Genomic DNA, 15,559 nt, shown 5'->3' with positions numbered 1-15,559 from the left:
GCAGACGCGAACACTTGATGTATCAAGTGCAAGTCTTGTGCTCTACTAACTGGGCCATTGTGACTGCACAATGATACGGTACTGTAAAATTGTTGTCATGCGGTGAGTTTATAGAATTCCTGCTTACTGATTGGCTGTAATTTCATCTGCCTCCGTTTGGCCCCCTATAAATATTTTCACACCCATTTATACCGTTGCATTAGTTTATACAATGATTGACTTCCACACATGATTCCAATTCTTCTCCACGGTGACACAATTTGGTACATAGTTTCGTATCAATATATATAGATTCCCTTGGCTGGACTGAATAGAGGATTTAAGGGTGTTTTAGGTTTGAACCCGGTCTACGATGTCTTGCATGTGGAAGCCCCTCCCTATATGCAGCCTGAGGCATTCACCATTAACTTTTTGGGACAACTAGGTTTAAGGAGTATGATGATGATGAAATGACAGAGGAGTTCATACTTCATGTACCTGGTAGCAACAATAGTTGTTTTGAGATGATGTCCCGAACACTAAGCCTGAATTGCAGATAATTGGATAATTGGTTATCAAGTATTGAAAATCTCACTGAAACGAGCCGAAATGAACATAGATTGATACTGCTTTCATACAGTATCAATCTACATGCAGTAGATACTGCATTAGTGAATACAAACCCTTGACCAAACATTCCCTGATTAAATTGTATGATCTTCTCTGACAGGCTGTTTTGTATATAGAGGTTCCTTGTGCCACTCGAAATTGCTAGATTTACCCAGCATTGCAGGGAAAAAAACCAGTCCATAATTCACCGATTTTCCTGCTGTAAGAACCCTAGCACAGACACTGGGCCACGGAGAGTGCGCTGGCCGTAGAATTAAGAACAGATAGATGCAGGGTTGAAATGACCAATCCTACCATCGATCAACAAACAGAAGAAACAAAAGAAGATGGTTGTAATTTTATAATTTTTACACAGACAATTTTTATTATTTTTTATCGATTTTTCCCAGGAAGATTTTTCTTGATAAACGGTGCGAGGCAGCGGCCACAGGTTGCCGTCCTTAATATTTACAATAAATGGCCACGCGACCGAAACGAGAAAAACTACGTCGGCACGCACGCGCCAATGGACTTCTGCGCAACCTGTGTTCGCCACCTGCGAATTCTTTTTCTGTACAAAAATAAGGAGACCGTGCAATGCGCACACACAGGAATAAGACAATAGTCGCCGAGAGCACCGGGAACAGCACAAGATCGCGCGATGCTCCGAGAGACTTTCGTTACACACGTCGTACAATACTTTACACCGTTTTCTAGACAAACCGAATCGTCTAAAATCGACCTATATTCGTTTCGATCTTCTTTCTCGCGCGAATCAGACGCAATTCAAAACCTAAACTCATTCTCCGATTTACAAAGCATCTCGTACACACTAATTTTCAACCGTAGTCGTAAACTATTCTAACGCTTACTATTTTAAACTCTGAACGTCGGAAGCGTCGCACGTTCCAGTCGAGAGAAACCGCAATATTCGAAAATATTCTATAGGAAACAATCGCGACTAGAACATCCGAACGCCCGATGAGGTTATCTATTAAAGAGATAGTTATGTTTCTCTCTATAGCGCGAGTTAAAAAAAGAGAGAACGAGGAGTAAAAACTTTCCATTATCACAGCTTAATACAAATACAATTTACATCCTCGTATTTTCTCTTCTCTTTTAACGTAACAATAAATTCAGGCACAGCAATAATAAACATTTCGATTAAAAGAAAAGTCGATAACTACGAACATTAGCTGCTTCGCGAAAATTAACATATTCAGCTTCGACTGTTTTTTTTATTTACGGTTAACTGATGATAGCATACAATGTAGTTTCATTTTGATTTCCTCTTAAAACAAATAATCGAAAATACACCGATGTTGATTATAATCGGGACCCGGTTCACCGTTCGACTCTTTTAAAAAGCGCTAAAATTTGCTAAGATTTCCGATTTCGAAATCAAAATTCTGGTGCCAGGTCCTCGTCGTTCATTGAAAAGAATTAACGTCTCGAAACAATAATTACAAGAAATTACATATAAATGACACATTCGAACATTGAAATCCGTCAATATCGATCGACCTCGAGGAAACTGTTATCAGAGGCGAGCCTGAAGAAGTGGAATTGAGTGAGGGGTAATTTTCAGGGAGTGGGGGACGTGGTCTACTTTGTGTATTTAATATGACTAGTAAAAAGTATTAAAAATACACACAACATTTATCACACATACACACACACATACATACACATACACACACATACATACACCCAGACATACAACACACAGAGGACAAAATCAGCGAACACAAGATTCCTGAAACTTCGAATGAGACGTCTTGAGAGTTTTACCGATTCGCTAACTCTCTTCACTCGATTTCACGCGATTCGATTGTTCTACAACACGGGGGGCGTAAAGTTTTGCGGCGTGCTATGTCCTGCGTCGAACATTCGTACAATCCGAAAAAAACGCCACGATTTTACGGGTGAAAAAACGAAACCTGTCTCTATCTCTCTCTCGCATCGTTTACACATTACGCGGAACTGTTGCCTTCGAACCCGATCGTCATGGCGATAAATAAAATCAACCGTTCAGCCAGCGCGCGGACGCACACATTGTGTGCACATATCGACATCCTCCTGGCTGGTTTCCGTATTTTTTTTTACGTAGCAATGTTTAAAATGCAACAATGTAGTAGTAAAGGCAGCACAGAGTCGTAATCGGATTTCTAGTTCAGGTCCCGATCTTCCAGGTATCGGTACTCGAATGTGAATCCTTCTTTCTTCCGTTGGCCCCACTTTTCGAAATCGAAATAAATATATGTGCCCTGCAAAATGACGGAAAAATTGTCGAGATTAGAATCAAGAATCTCTTAAGCTAGGTCAACCCCAACCTCCCTCGGCAGGGATTCCAAACCAATGGCATCGCTAGACTCGGACATGGTAAGGAAACCCTTGTCACACTAGATCAGGTATTATACAGCAGGCAATCTGATTGGGCGCCAATAGTTTTCTCGCGGCAAACCTGCACACGTACCTGCACACCCAGTCTAGTGTGGCAGGGTTTCGAGTCTCAATGCCATCAGGTTCAAATCCCTGCCAAGGAGGACGAGTCAACCCCATTTAAGGTAATCAAACCGATCAAATCTAAGATCTATGGATGACTGTCTGACGCCCATCATTTACCTGTTCAAATTCGTCTGTTATTGTTTTTGGTTCCTCGTGACGTTGAAACCACATCAGATATTTCGTATGAAACCTCCACGATTGTTTCTTTAATGCTTTTGCTGCTAAATATTGAGCTTTAGTTCCCTACGTAAAAATAAAAGAAATTCAGTATCAGACAATGGAAAATTATACCAAAAAAGGTTGACAGAAAAATTTGTAAAGCGACTGAGAGAAATAACGATTAATCATAATGAGTTATAACAGATACAGATACAACGGGACCATCAATTTGTAATCACACATTTCTAAACACCAAGAAAATGCAGAATAATAATGCAGAATGGATAACAACATGGTGTCTCATTTTTTCTGAGCGTATTTTTACATGTTTGTTATCTATTTGCAGCTTTCTAAACTAGGCCACTTCATGCCTGCATGAGGCAATTAGTAATAGAATACTTTGCATAAATTTGCATCTATTCATAACTTGAAAAGGACTCAAATAGGTAGATGAGTCGAAATTGATTGAAGTGAATCACGTTAAAACCAAATAATCATCACAAAGATTTCGAATAGCTGCATTTTTACAGTTATTTAACTTAAACACAACTGTTTAGAACAAACAAGTGCATTCGTAAAAAGCTGTTACCCAAATTTCAAAATTGTCGTTATCAACAACGGGGAAAATGTAAAAAGCCTTGAATGTAGAAAGAAGTTGAATGACGGTATTTAAACCCATCTTGTTTTTTTAATGTTTTAGATAATAAATCGGATGACCCCATATGCTAATGCTAACTAAACCTTTACATAATCTGGAGTGTTGTTAGTATGTCGTCATATTGTGCTTAGCTTTGCAGTTTTGGATAGAAATATGGGTCAAATATGCAAAATTCCATGTTTTGCAAAGGTTTAACTACAATATTTACGGCATCATAAAACAATATAACAGTAGACCCAGCGTTACTCGGTCGCATTTACATTTCAAATATTTCACTGAGTTACGAATCAGCAAAATTCAAAGACTCGCCTCTAAAAAGTTGTAAAATTCGAAAAAAAATATTTTGTAAAATTACATAAGAATTGTGAAAGTCTTTGCAAAATTAAGCAACTTGAGCAGTTTTCTGAAAATTGACCACAACCGAGTAACGAGAAGTAACTTTAACCAAAACGGACAAGAAAATTCGAAAAAAAACAATAAAACAAAGAACGACAATAATTAACAAAACTGAACTGGTGAAAAAAAGCCAACCGAACACTGTAACAACAAAATAGAGAATAATATAGAGATGAGTAATAAGAGAAGACATACCCTTACCTCCATATAATAGAAGATGAAAAACAGTGTCTCGGTGGACAACCGCTGGAAAAAGTCTAACGAATCCGTATGCGATGGTGGGACCTGAGGATAATAGGATGGTGTCGGGCACGGGTTGTGCGGCAAATAATGCCTGCAGCAAGAAAAAAAAACAGCAAATTCAGTATTCATTCGATGAAATGGATTAAAACGCTGCTGAACATTTTCAAAACCTTTTCGCTGTGTTATTACGAGCTGAATATTTCTAGCTATTTCTATCTGGGAAACATCATAATATCAACTCAAAAATAAAATCAGATATAAAAGCCTTGCTTTATTTCAATTACCTTAATTTAACCTTAATTCAACAGTGTTCACAGCGAAAGCGTCAATCATTTTTTCTTTTGATACTTGATACGTACCGTAACCGTTCTGAATCTGAGGGGTGGGGTAGGTGATGAAATGCTGCTTCTAACATCGCTAACTGATAGCAGTGTTCTTTAGTTAACGGCTGAGGACCTAAAGGAGCAACTCCTAGTAACGGATTTAGATGTATAGTAGTAGTCTGCGGTTGAGCTGGCTGCTGCTGCTGCTGTTGCTGTTGTTGTGATGTGCTGAATACTTGTATGTCAGTCGGCACCGGACTCACTGCCACTTGAGGCGAACTCAAACGATTCTCAAACAAAGCTATAATCGAAAATAAATGCTCATATATTTCCGAGAACGACCAGTACCCATTGCATTTTGGATTTGTTGTATCTAGGACCAATAGCTTAATTTGTCAAGACAACTTTTTTAATTTCGACTCCGTTCCTCGGTTAAGAGGTCATCTTCAAGGTCATGTTGCGCACAAACAGACGGTACAAGAATAAGGGTCTCACGGAAACCAGAGAACCAGTTAAATGTTACACCAGCAAAATGTGAGTTTCAGTATACTCAAATCTATCGTCGGGATCTCACCTGATTCCATTTGTAATCTGGTTGTTTCCAGAAGCACGGGAGAGGGTTGTTGTTGCTGTTGCTGTTGAGTTTGTTGTTGTTGCTGTTGTTGTTGAGTTTGTTGTTGTATTTGTGTTGTATCAGCTGCTACTGAATTCGGTAGTTCTAACCCAGCATTCACGACCGCCTGCTCTGCCATTGACTTCAACGAATCGGCCTGAAAAACAGCGGACAAATTTTCCACCTATGATCAAGTTTATAAAGCATGCTTTTGAGCCTGGCTATCAGTGATTTTACGCTTCATTCTATACCATACTTCAATTGCAATTGCCCTGAAATAAACTTCGAAGTTGAAAAAAATTGAAGCAGTTCCATCCGACCAAAACTGACTGTTAATCACATAAAACCACGTAACCGGTTAAACCGGTCGATAAGGTAGTCATAAGCGAATAAAGTGCGACGCAAAAAAATTACCTTCGTATTTGGTGAACCAGCACTACTCGGACCATTTAACACGACGGAGTCTGTCGGTACAGTCGTCACTGACGACGATGAAAACGAAGATGAAATCGACGCCGCAGACGTCATCGACGCGGGTACGTTCGGCGATTGACTTTGTTGTTGCTGTTGTTGTTGTTGCTGTAGTTGAATCGAGTTCACGGTCGTGGAATTGGTCGAGCCGATGTTATTCGATAACGAATGGTCGACTGAATTGGCGGACAATTTTTCTGCAAAACGCGAAAACGTAAATATTCAACGATACGCGTTCGTTGACACGGTAACCTGCGGCAGACTACTCCGTACTGATCGACTCGGAAAACCATCCGAGGCGGTGAGAATTTGACGAAGATTCTACCCTACTCTACCTGAACCCCGTGCCATAGTTCGGGGCCCAGTTTCAAAGACTGGTATTAACTTTTTTAGACCTTAAAATACTGGGAATTCACCTGGTTATTTATTTGTTTGGTAGATTTCGTTTGAATTGATGGTGTCCGTTACAAACCCATGACACCTGCCGGGAGCGAAAACGGGGGTTTAATCTTTAAATCGGAAATGGAAATACAGATATAGTTGTGCGATCGGCTGTCAAATTTCCCGAATTTTTGTTTAAATCGAAAATTTCGGGAGTTAAATCAATTGAAAATGAATGGAGTTAGCCGCACGAGTTAAAGTTAATACTAGTCTATAAATCCCCCTCCCGCGAGTTATAATCCGACAATGTGGAACTGGGTCCAGTGAAATAATTGTAGTCTATATGAGTAACTTTACTAAATGATAAAATTGCAGTTTGTGAATACATTTGAAATAAACGATTTTAATCGCAATCAACTATTAACAATACACAACCGGTTTGGATGTGAATATTACAATTTTTCTAATTTTTAGTTTCGAATAAACGATAATGATGTCAGAATGATTATTGAAAAGCCTTTAAGCATTCAACGCTGAAGCTAGGTAGGTACGTTTATAGTCGGAGAAAAAAACTTCGCAAAAATATTTTTCCACTTTGACCGACACAATTTACAACGAAGACTCTTAGTAATTCGGTGCTACGAAAGAAATGAAGAAGTGCTGTGAACCATCCTCGCTTGCCAGGGTTTGATAGCCTCTCGCCAACACAAACCCTGGCCGCAGACCCTTCATTGGTCTATTACAGATTTTCTCGGCGGACGGATTTTCGCTCAGCGGCCACCGGTCTACATATCTAGCCAATCAGATGCGTTGTATTGAAAAAGCGAATCTGCCGGTGAAAAAACAATGCATCTGATTGGCTTGATACATAGATTGGTGGCCAAGAAATCTTGGGCGGTGTAATAGATCAACGAAGTGCCAGTGGCCACGGTATGTGTTGGCGTGAGCTTCGGCGGGATGCAATGAAAACCAGGCAAGCGAGGATGGCTGTGAACATGAAATATGAATTTCAAATTTGACAAAATCCTTATCAATTATGTCATGTTTCACTAATCAGTTCTCCCCCGATCGAAGATATTTCAGTCGAGAGGAATGATCCAATTCGACTGAATCCACCAAAACATTAGCTAGTAGTACCATGAATAATTGACGTTGCATCACAACTTACAACACCCAACACGCGTACGGACATTGCGAGATTACATAACAAAAATTCCCAATTCAACGAAGTTTAAGCGCGTAAGTATTTATCTATGTTCGAGTAAGCATTTATCATCGCATTATGCGACATTTGCTGCTTCCCTTTCAGCGAAAGAAAGTTCATATCCATCTTAAAGATAAGCTCATATCAAACATCGGACAACATTCAGTGCACCATTACGAAGGGCCACAAAAGATGGCTTCCAGAAAAAGATGGCAGCCTCCAATGAATTACCTAGTGATCTAATTGCTTAGTGGTATGGCAATTAAAACCCTCAAAAGATTTGGGGCATATGCTTATGTCCAAAACGGCCATTCTCATAGGGTTTTATTTCATTTGCCAGATATCCAATAGACGTTGCTAGGGTCTTTATTCAAAACAACCTGAACCATGCAAGCTCTGGGTAATGGGGAATTTGCAAATTTGCAAACATCAATTTTGCACCATTAATTGAAACCCTGCGAAAATGGAAATCTTGAAACCTTTAAGGGGTTGAAATTAAAATATCACTGTGTAACCAGGAAATCTTTCAAGGAGGAAGCCATCGAAATCGAAGGAGTGCTTTGACCACCTAAGGACACAACCCAGAACCAGGAAACGATTTCTTACCAAATCTGGGCGCTGTCCGTTCAAATTTCCGGCTATGTTTTGTTCCTGGAGCACAATATAAAGAATACCCTCTGAATTAAACATATCAAAAAACAACATTCGGCCCAAAAAGAGGTTTTTTACAATCCCTGTGTTCCACACGCACACTCTCGGGTCTATGAACTCCTGAACTCAAAAAAATTGGTGTTATTCATTAGCATTTTCACTCGAAACTAAACACTTTCATCATTCATAAACTTCAATCCCAAATCTACAGTTGTTACTCAAAAATCTGATTCTAAATAATTCAAAGCAACTCAAACTCTTGGAACCTAATTCACCACTGTAGATATGGATCGTGTTTAACTGGTTATCAGAAATGGTAGATTATTTCAAATACTGATACAATTCAGTTCAAACAGCTTCAGTGAGCGAAAAACATCGAAACTGATCAACGCTCCGCTTTTAAAGATGTTGCCCATAGAATAATAGGTTTCGAGGAATAGATTAGGATATATTTCGGTAAACTACATGAAAACCTAGTCAATAGACGCAAAAAAGACTCGGATGTATTGAAAATTATTACCTGATATTTGTTGGGGTAACGAAGTGGATGTTTGGTTCGTATTGTGATTACTGGTACTATGAACTACCGTAGGCCCCGACGCGCTAGAGAAGATAAAACGAACGATAATGAATTGATTTCACTTTTTCCATTACGCTAATGCAACAACAATCGAAATGGAACCTACTTCGAGTGTTTAGTTGGAGTTAATGGTCCTTTACTATTTTTTTGGATTTTCTGCAAAAAAGCAACAAACATGTATATACACCATGTATTACATAATGCCATCCAGAAATTTCCAAGGCATCAGTTAATGTATCTAGTCTTTACCTCCTCTAATTTCACTCGTGATTTGCTCTCTTCTTCTCCTTTGTCCTATTTTCAGGAAAGAAAATCATTGCATGAAAATACGGATTAAATGATGATATTGAGAACACATGGATAACAAATATCATCAGGGTTCTTACGGGTTTCCCAATTTCATTTTCCGTACCCAGATTATAAATTTTCCATACCCAAGTAACGCATCGCCAACCTTGAAAGGTCAATGTATGCCCATTCAAAGTGCGAATTATCAATACCATCGACAAAGTTTGTTATCAAATGTATAGTAAGAGACAGACGTAGCCTTTTCTGATTTTCTATACTTTTAACATAGCCATTGAAAGAAAAAAAATTTCCATAACTTTTCGAGGGCCTGTAAAAAAAATTCCAATTTTCAAACATTTCCCGAGACTTTCCAAAACCTGTAAGAACCGAATTTCATGAATAATTGATACTAACACTTTGTCGCATATCTCAGTTAGATTAACACATTTTAACACAAGATCTCAGCCTTTTCGAAGCTAGTGCCGTCCAATGGCAAAGACATTTCAAGTCCACATTGAACGTTTAATGGTGCATAAGTGCAATCTTCAGGTGAAAGTGCAACAATGGTTTACAGATAAACAATTGACTCATATTGATTGATTGTCAAATGACTCGAGCCAAATTTGTGAAAACAGTGAAACATTCAGATTTTCTTTAGTTGTTAAATTTTGGCAATAGAACGAAAGATGGTTTTAGACTTGTTACGACTGTGCAACTGCCCCCTGGTTGATGATGACACCAAACGTGAGCTAAAATCCAGCAGCAGGGTGGCCACTTATATTCGATTTGAATATTTTTCCCTCGACTTTTCTCCCCTCCCACAATGTAAGTCGTTTTTTTCTGACTTTATCTGCTTATTTGATCAATTGACACAGTCAAATATGTAAAACGTAAACGGAAACTGTTTTGATATCATAATATGCGTGATCTAAACTATCTCAACGAATTTCCCCGACTTTTTTTCAAGAAAAGAATATTCCCTGACTTTTTTTCTCTGTAAGTGGCCACCCTGTCCAGTCAATAAGTTAATGACATCATCGAATAGTAGAAAACAGCCTAAGTCGCCTGTAATTTTTTTCTCGTATCTTACCTTGGAATGGTTGGAGAGACCAGGACTAGGCGACGGTGAACTCGAATTCGTCGACGTCGGAGTATTCGACAGATTAGTGAAGCCATCTTCATCGACCGGAGAAGTTGCTAAAACACCAGAAGACATTGCTGAAAAATCACGAACAAAAATACTATACCGTATCCTCGTTGCGCGGTAATCATCCCAGCTAGCGTCGAGTCGCGCGTCCAGTTTTACCGAGTCAAACATTCACGGATTCATGAGGCGACACCGTTCAGCATCATTTCAAATATTGGCATCGACCAAAATCAAAACTATCACGACAAATGCCACTTAATTCGGATGATCGGTGAAATTAATTCGGATTATGCCGAAATCCGGTTTAAAATCATAATCTAATCATATATCAAGTTCAAATGGTCCGTAAATAATCACTGAATTAGATCAAAAATCTGAACTAATCTGGATTCAGCGGGTTAACCAAATAGACAATTAAAGACTCGTTAAAACTGGGCCTGCGATCGCAAAACTACTGAGAGAACTTACTTAAGTCTTCTAAATCTATGTCGTCATAGATAAATTCGTTTTCTTCAAAGTCTGGATCACCATTTGCTTCGACGTAATACTCCACATCATCTTTTATCTTTTTTATCTACGAATAATATGCAAAAACGCCGTCAATTTCATCGTTCGTATCGGTTTCAACTGTTGAATAACTTCCTAGTTCACGACGAATTATGCTTTTCACATTCATCAGAACTCTCTATGGATAATGACCCAAACCAGGAAAATCTGGATGTAACTAACTATCGGTTTAACTACAGACAATAATTTTGGTCCAATGAAGATCGTTACAATGTAAAATGACAAATTATGATTAACTTCAAATTCTGTATCCTTATGCAAATGGTATGTTTTCTAAAATTTTTGATATTTACATTTTCTATTCATCTTTTTCCAGAGCCTCATCATATTCTGATATCCGATGTCCAGATGATTGTCATGTTTAATGTATAATCAGTTAGTAATATATTTACATATTTTGTACTTTGATAATCATCGAATAAACCAAATCAAATGTTTGGCCCAAGTCAGTTCAAAATAGTGTATACAGGTTAGGAGTGGCAAGGTTTGGCAATGTTATTGCGCACTATTTCCTAATTATATCAGACTTTGTGCAAAGGTTCCGCCATAAGCATTCTTCAGTTTTCACAGCACCTCGCGAGAGACCCGTGAATATCTTTATCTACGATTATTTCACAGATGGCACCATCAACGTTCATCTCACCTGATCTAAATCTATTGCATCATTGTCGACCATTCTCATTAACGTTTCCAGTTGAGTGACGTGATAATAATGCCGAGAAAGTGCCGTTTTATGTCGCTCCACTTTTTCAGTCTGTCATGAAAATGCAATGACGAAAAAACAATTATTGAAAACAGAGCGAATTATCAACTTAAAACCCCTCTTGTTCCCTAAATCAACGATACCGCAGCTACATTTAGGATCAAGTTAACAGACAGGGGCCCCAAATATCCGCCAACGAATAACATCACAATAGATTAAATACAGTCGAAACCTCCTTAGTACGATTCGGCTTGCAACGAAAACCTTAGTTAAACCATGAATTGGTCCACAATGTCAGGGTTACCACTTTTTTAAAGTAGGACATGTCCGCATTATTCATGCAACGTCTGAACTATCCATTGTGTGGTGGCGCCACACATGCTAACTTCTCTATAGGGTATCTGTGGACGTAATCATGGAATTGTGTTATCAAATAGTTAATACGAAATTCAGTTAGTACAAGGATTTTTCATTTTTCCACATACATCGTACTAAAAAGGTTCAACAGTACATACAGCCTCTCTATATAAGGTGGCTATTTTGATGGTTATTTAGAAATTGTGCTGAATTCTAAAACTTACATCCATTTTATCACTTTTCTTCTTCTTATTACCGATGATATGTTCAACTTCGGATTCGACCTGGTCGATTTGAATATTCAACTGATTTATATTCGCCTGGATAGAAAAAATTATCGCATTTAGAAAACTTATAAAATATTGTTATCTTCAAGCCCAAAAGATACAAATCAAACAAACATGTTTGACCAGGTTCTGAAGCCTTTCTTTCATCAGTGATCATAAACATCAGATTTTTTGTTCAGGTTTGCCAATTTCATCTTCCACAACTTTTCCATACCCAGATTATAAATTTTTCCATATCCCTAAGTTAGGCATAGCCAAACTGGAACAGGCAACATAGACCAATTCCAGGTAAACAAGTGCATATTATGTATATTCGTAAAGTTTTTTTTATCTAATTGTGATTAGACATTTAGGCATATAGCCTAAAATTCAAAATAGAAGGACAATATTATTTTGAAGCCATTTCTGATTTTTAAACCAACCCTCATGTCGACAGCCATAGAGAACAAACAACAAAATTTTCATAGCTTTTCAGGGGCCTGGAAAAAATTCCCAGTTTCCAAAACTTTCCAAAAGCTCCGCGAGAACACGTAACAATACTAACCGATAACCAGTTCGTCATGTCGTCTTTCTCCTTTTGCAGAGGGTCGAGTTTCGTCGCCGCTCCCAAACCTTCTTTCGAATACGCTTTCGTTTTCGTCTCTCGTTCGACGACTTTAAAGCGTTCCATTTGCTGCAACAGACGGCGTATAGCGTTACAATAGATCAACGAATCCGGCGACGCTTGCATCGTTTAGCCCCCCTCTTCTATTCCTCGCAGCGCGATTCAGAAATCCAGACGAGTTCTCTATCGAATCATCGCGTGAAATTCCACGCGATTTTCAACCGTTGACAAACGAGCATTATTTTTGCGGAATCGACGAAAAGCTACCGCGCATTAGATTAGACCTGTTTGTCAGATCCAAAACCTCAAATTACTCTCCATCTAAAATCCACTACTGTCGACTACACGGATTATTTCAGAATACTGAATGCATTATTGCAAGCGCAGTCTAATGAAATGTCAACTGGTAATGCTCTTTATTCAAATACGTTCCAAAGATTTGAATGGAACAAATCAGCTGGTTAATTCCACCAGGTGGCTCTGCGCGTCTTGGCATTGTCCCATGTCACTACTGGGTGAGCGCATATATACAGATGGCCAGTCACCCGGAACTACTCAGACCTCAGCAAAAAGCTATGGTCATTGGTCATACCCCATTACCAAGTCATTATGATTACTACATATTTACAACTAAATGTGTCAATTTTCAATCTTAACCCAGGAATTATGAAATGAATGCTTTTATCCTGTCATTAAGTAAACTAACCTATTAATGATATCTACTTACGTATGTAAGTAGGTAATTTTGATTCAGGAATTAAAAGTAGACTCCAACTTTTATGATTGGCATTTCCCGGCACTAGAATTTTGCATAAATCATCATACTCGGCTATTATCGTTATCATAAGTTGCATTCGATAATGTATGAAGCTAGCATGCTCTTAATTTTGAAAAATTCTTTCAATTGTGAAGAAGTTTTGTTCATATGATATTCCTTGAAAGCAGATATCAGAAAAAATCTGGAAACGAAGACATTCTACGTAGAAAATAGTTCAAAAATTGATCTTACCATTTCAATAAGTTTTCTATTATCCTGAAGGACTCTTTTATCCTTGATATCATTTGAGGCCATCCACGTTTTAATCTGGTCTCGTAATCTCTGAAAAATTTCGAAACAATATTCTTTCACAGTCGAATAAAGAAACGGACTAAAATATGAGCTTATGTGTTTTTTTTTCGAATGCATTTTTCTTTGTTTAAACATAATTTGGCTTACCTGTAATTTCTTGATTTCCTTCTTGAGATCTGCTTCATATTTCTCTTTCTGGTTCGTATTTGTTGCATTATGGACCTGGCAATTGAAAACAAACGAAAATTAGAGTAAATTCTGACTATCAAAATAGTAGGTTTTTTATGAAAATGAATCGACAATTGAGCACCAGCTTGGGGGGTCAGTTCAACATTTTTCGATAAGATTTTACCCATCTAAAACTTGGCTTTTTCAAGAATCTTAAATGAACTAGCATCAAATTCAACTCACGACAGAGTTGATAATTTGAGATATTCAATCATCTGAAAATTGGACATCAACATTCGGGATCGAGGTTAATTACCTTTTGCCAGATATCTTCAAATGTTTCAACTCCCTCTGCTACCTTTTTCAGGCACCGGTCGATTTCACCTGGAATTAAAAAAATCGCATTAAGAGCTTTATTTCGTATTAACAGCGCCAGCGTACCTACATTGTGACACAGTGGCCTTACTGTCCCCAACGCACCCTAGTACCCGAACCTAAACCTCTACTCCCAAATCCTTTTTACCAGCAGGCAGTAGTCAGTACCTCCCTGCTTTCATGAACGCACATTTATCAAGATAAGACATTTAATATAAATACGAACATTGATTGTCAAAAACAACAAACCTAATTAGAAACATTTAAGACTACCCTACCAACAAGGCCCAGGCCAGGGTTGGTGTAGGCCAAGGGGTTAGTTGGCTTGTCAGTTCTTATCACATTCATTTAATAGTCATTTTTTACTGGATGGTGCTATGCCATTAAAAGCATAGGTTGTTTAAGCAGACATCGTACAAATGAAAGTTTTTTAAAAACGCGAACAAGACAAATTTCGGGGGTGAAAAGTCAGCAAGCGAAACGAAGAGGTTCCAGTTTCTTTCGAGGTTTTTTAGGATTGCTTCAAAACATCGCTTAATTCATACCCTGTAACTTCCTTCTATCAGCCATTGCTACGTGTGCTCCGAGTTTAGGGTTTGTAGCATGCTCTTAAGTTAAATTTGGTATGATACGAGAGGTTTGGGGTCTGTTAAATAGCGAATAAATAGCTTTGCAAGCTTTGTTCTAAAATCAAAATGGCTTCCTCAAATCTGAGCCGAACAACTTCCGTCGATGGACTATACGATCGATTATATAGTTCCAGATATATATAACTATATATAGGGGTTAGATCAATCAGAGGCCAAAAAGATGCTATTCAATTATATATATCGGATATGCTTTGGTGAATGACACTTTTTGTCGTGAGAAATTAACTATATTCTCGATTTATTACTACGCGCAATTTCACGGAGACTATCAAGGACTTCCGGAGCACGGATCCTTACTGGGAATATGGAGTTTTCGATGTTCCGAGGCCAGTCACGGCTGCCTACAAAAACGTTCAGTCCGAAAGGCCCGACAACATTTCCCTTTCCCTACATTGCTTGGTCCTCGTAGAACTGTTTATCTACGTACGCTGTATCAACTTTTCCGGCATCGTTTAGTTAAGACTTCGTAAAATTTGCGGCCCGTGGACTAGGCCTGCGCTTGCTAGTTTGGAAACTCGCTCGGATGACGATGGGCAGCCACAAACACAGGCGCACATTCGGCCCGATCT

At 38.5% G+C, this 15,559-nt stretch overlaps 2 protein-coding genes across 3 annotated transcripts in view; one reads left to right on the top strand and one right to left on the bottom strand.

Annotated features, from left to right (window-relative positions):
• Positions 1-963: 963 nt before the first annotated feature.
• On the bottom strand, positions 964-15,055 carry LOC141904741 (CCR4-NOT transcription complex subunit 3-like). 2 transcript variants are annotated; one of them, XM_074793389.1, is made up of 19 exons: positions 14,886-15,055; positions 14,282-14,349; positions 13,945-14,019; positions 13,738-13,827; positions 12,669-12,797; positions 12,062-12,157; positions 11,421-11,531; positions 10,679-10,784; positions 10,154-10,281; positions 9,025-9,069; positions 8,882-8,931; positions 8,716-8,798; positions 8,151-8,195; positions 5,903-6,156; positions 5,450-5,645; positions 4,912-5,176; positions 4,505-4,643; positions 3,214-3,339; positions 964-2,855 (listed from the first exon to the last, which is right to left on the bottom strand). In XM_074793389.1, the coding sequence occupies exons 1-19, from the start codon at positions 14,908-14,910 to the stop codon at positions 2,757-2,759; spliced, it is 2,130 nt and encodes a 709-aa protein (XP_074649490.1). In that variant the 5' UTR covers positions 14,911-15,055; the 3' UTR covers positions 964-2,756. The 2 variants fall into 2 exon arrangements, with proteins under 2 accessions (XP_074649490.1, XP_074649491.1); XM_074793390.1 differs by having other exon boundaries at positions 4,511-4,643.
• LOC141904742 (diacylglycerol lipase-beta-like) overlaps positions 10,895-15,559 on the top strand; it is a 20,400-nt gene continuing 15,735 nt past the window's right edge. Inside the window, exon 1 of the mRNA XM_074793392.1 lies at positions 10,895-11,041. The gene's annotated coding sequence lies outside the window, so the exon portion shown is untranslated. The remainder of the gene's footprint in view (positions 11,042-15,559) is intronic.

The sequence above is a fragment of the Tubulanus polymorphus genome, chromosome 4 (genome assembly GCF_964204645.1).
Source record: "Tubulanus polymorphus chromosome 4, tnTubPoly1.2, whole genome shotgun sequence".
Taxonomy (NCBI): domain Eukaryota; kingdom Metazoa; phylum Nemertea; class Palaeonemertea; order Tubulaniformes; family Tubulanidae; genus Tubulanus; species Tubulanus polymorphus.
This window is presented reverse-complemented; position numbering and strand designations above follow the sequence as displayed.

Excerpts from the sequence above, each read along its gene's own strand:
- LOC141904741 (XM_074793389.1), bottom strand. The coding sequence starts at position 14,910 with ATGGCTGATAGAAGGAAGTTACAGG. Across the intron at positions 11,532-12,061 it reads AGAAAAGTGATAAAATGGAT|ACTGAAAAAGTGGAGCGACA; the intron begins GTAAGTTTTAGA and ends TTTTCATGACAG. Across the intron at positions 10,282-10,678 it reads CATAGATTTAGAAGACTTAA|CAATGTCTTCTGGTGTTTTA; the intron begins GTAAGTTCTCTC and ends GTGATTTTTCAG.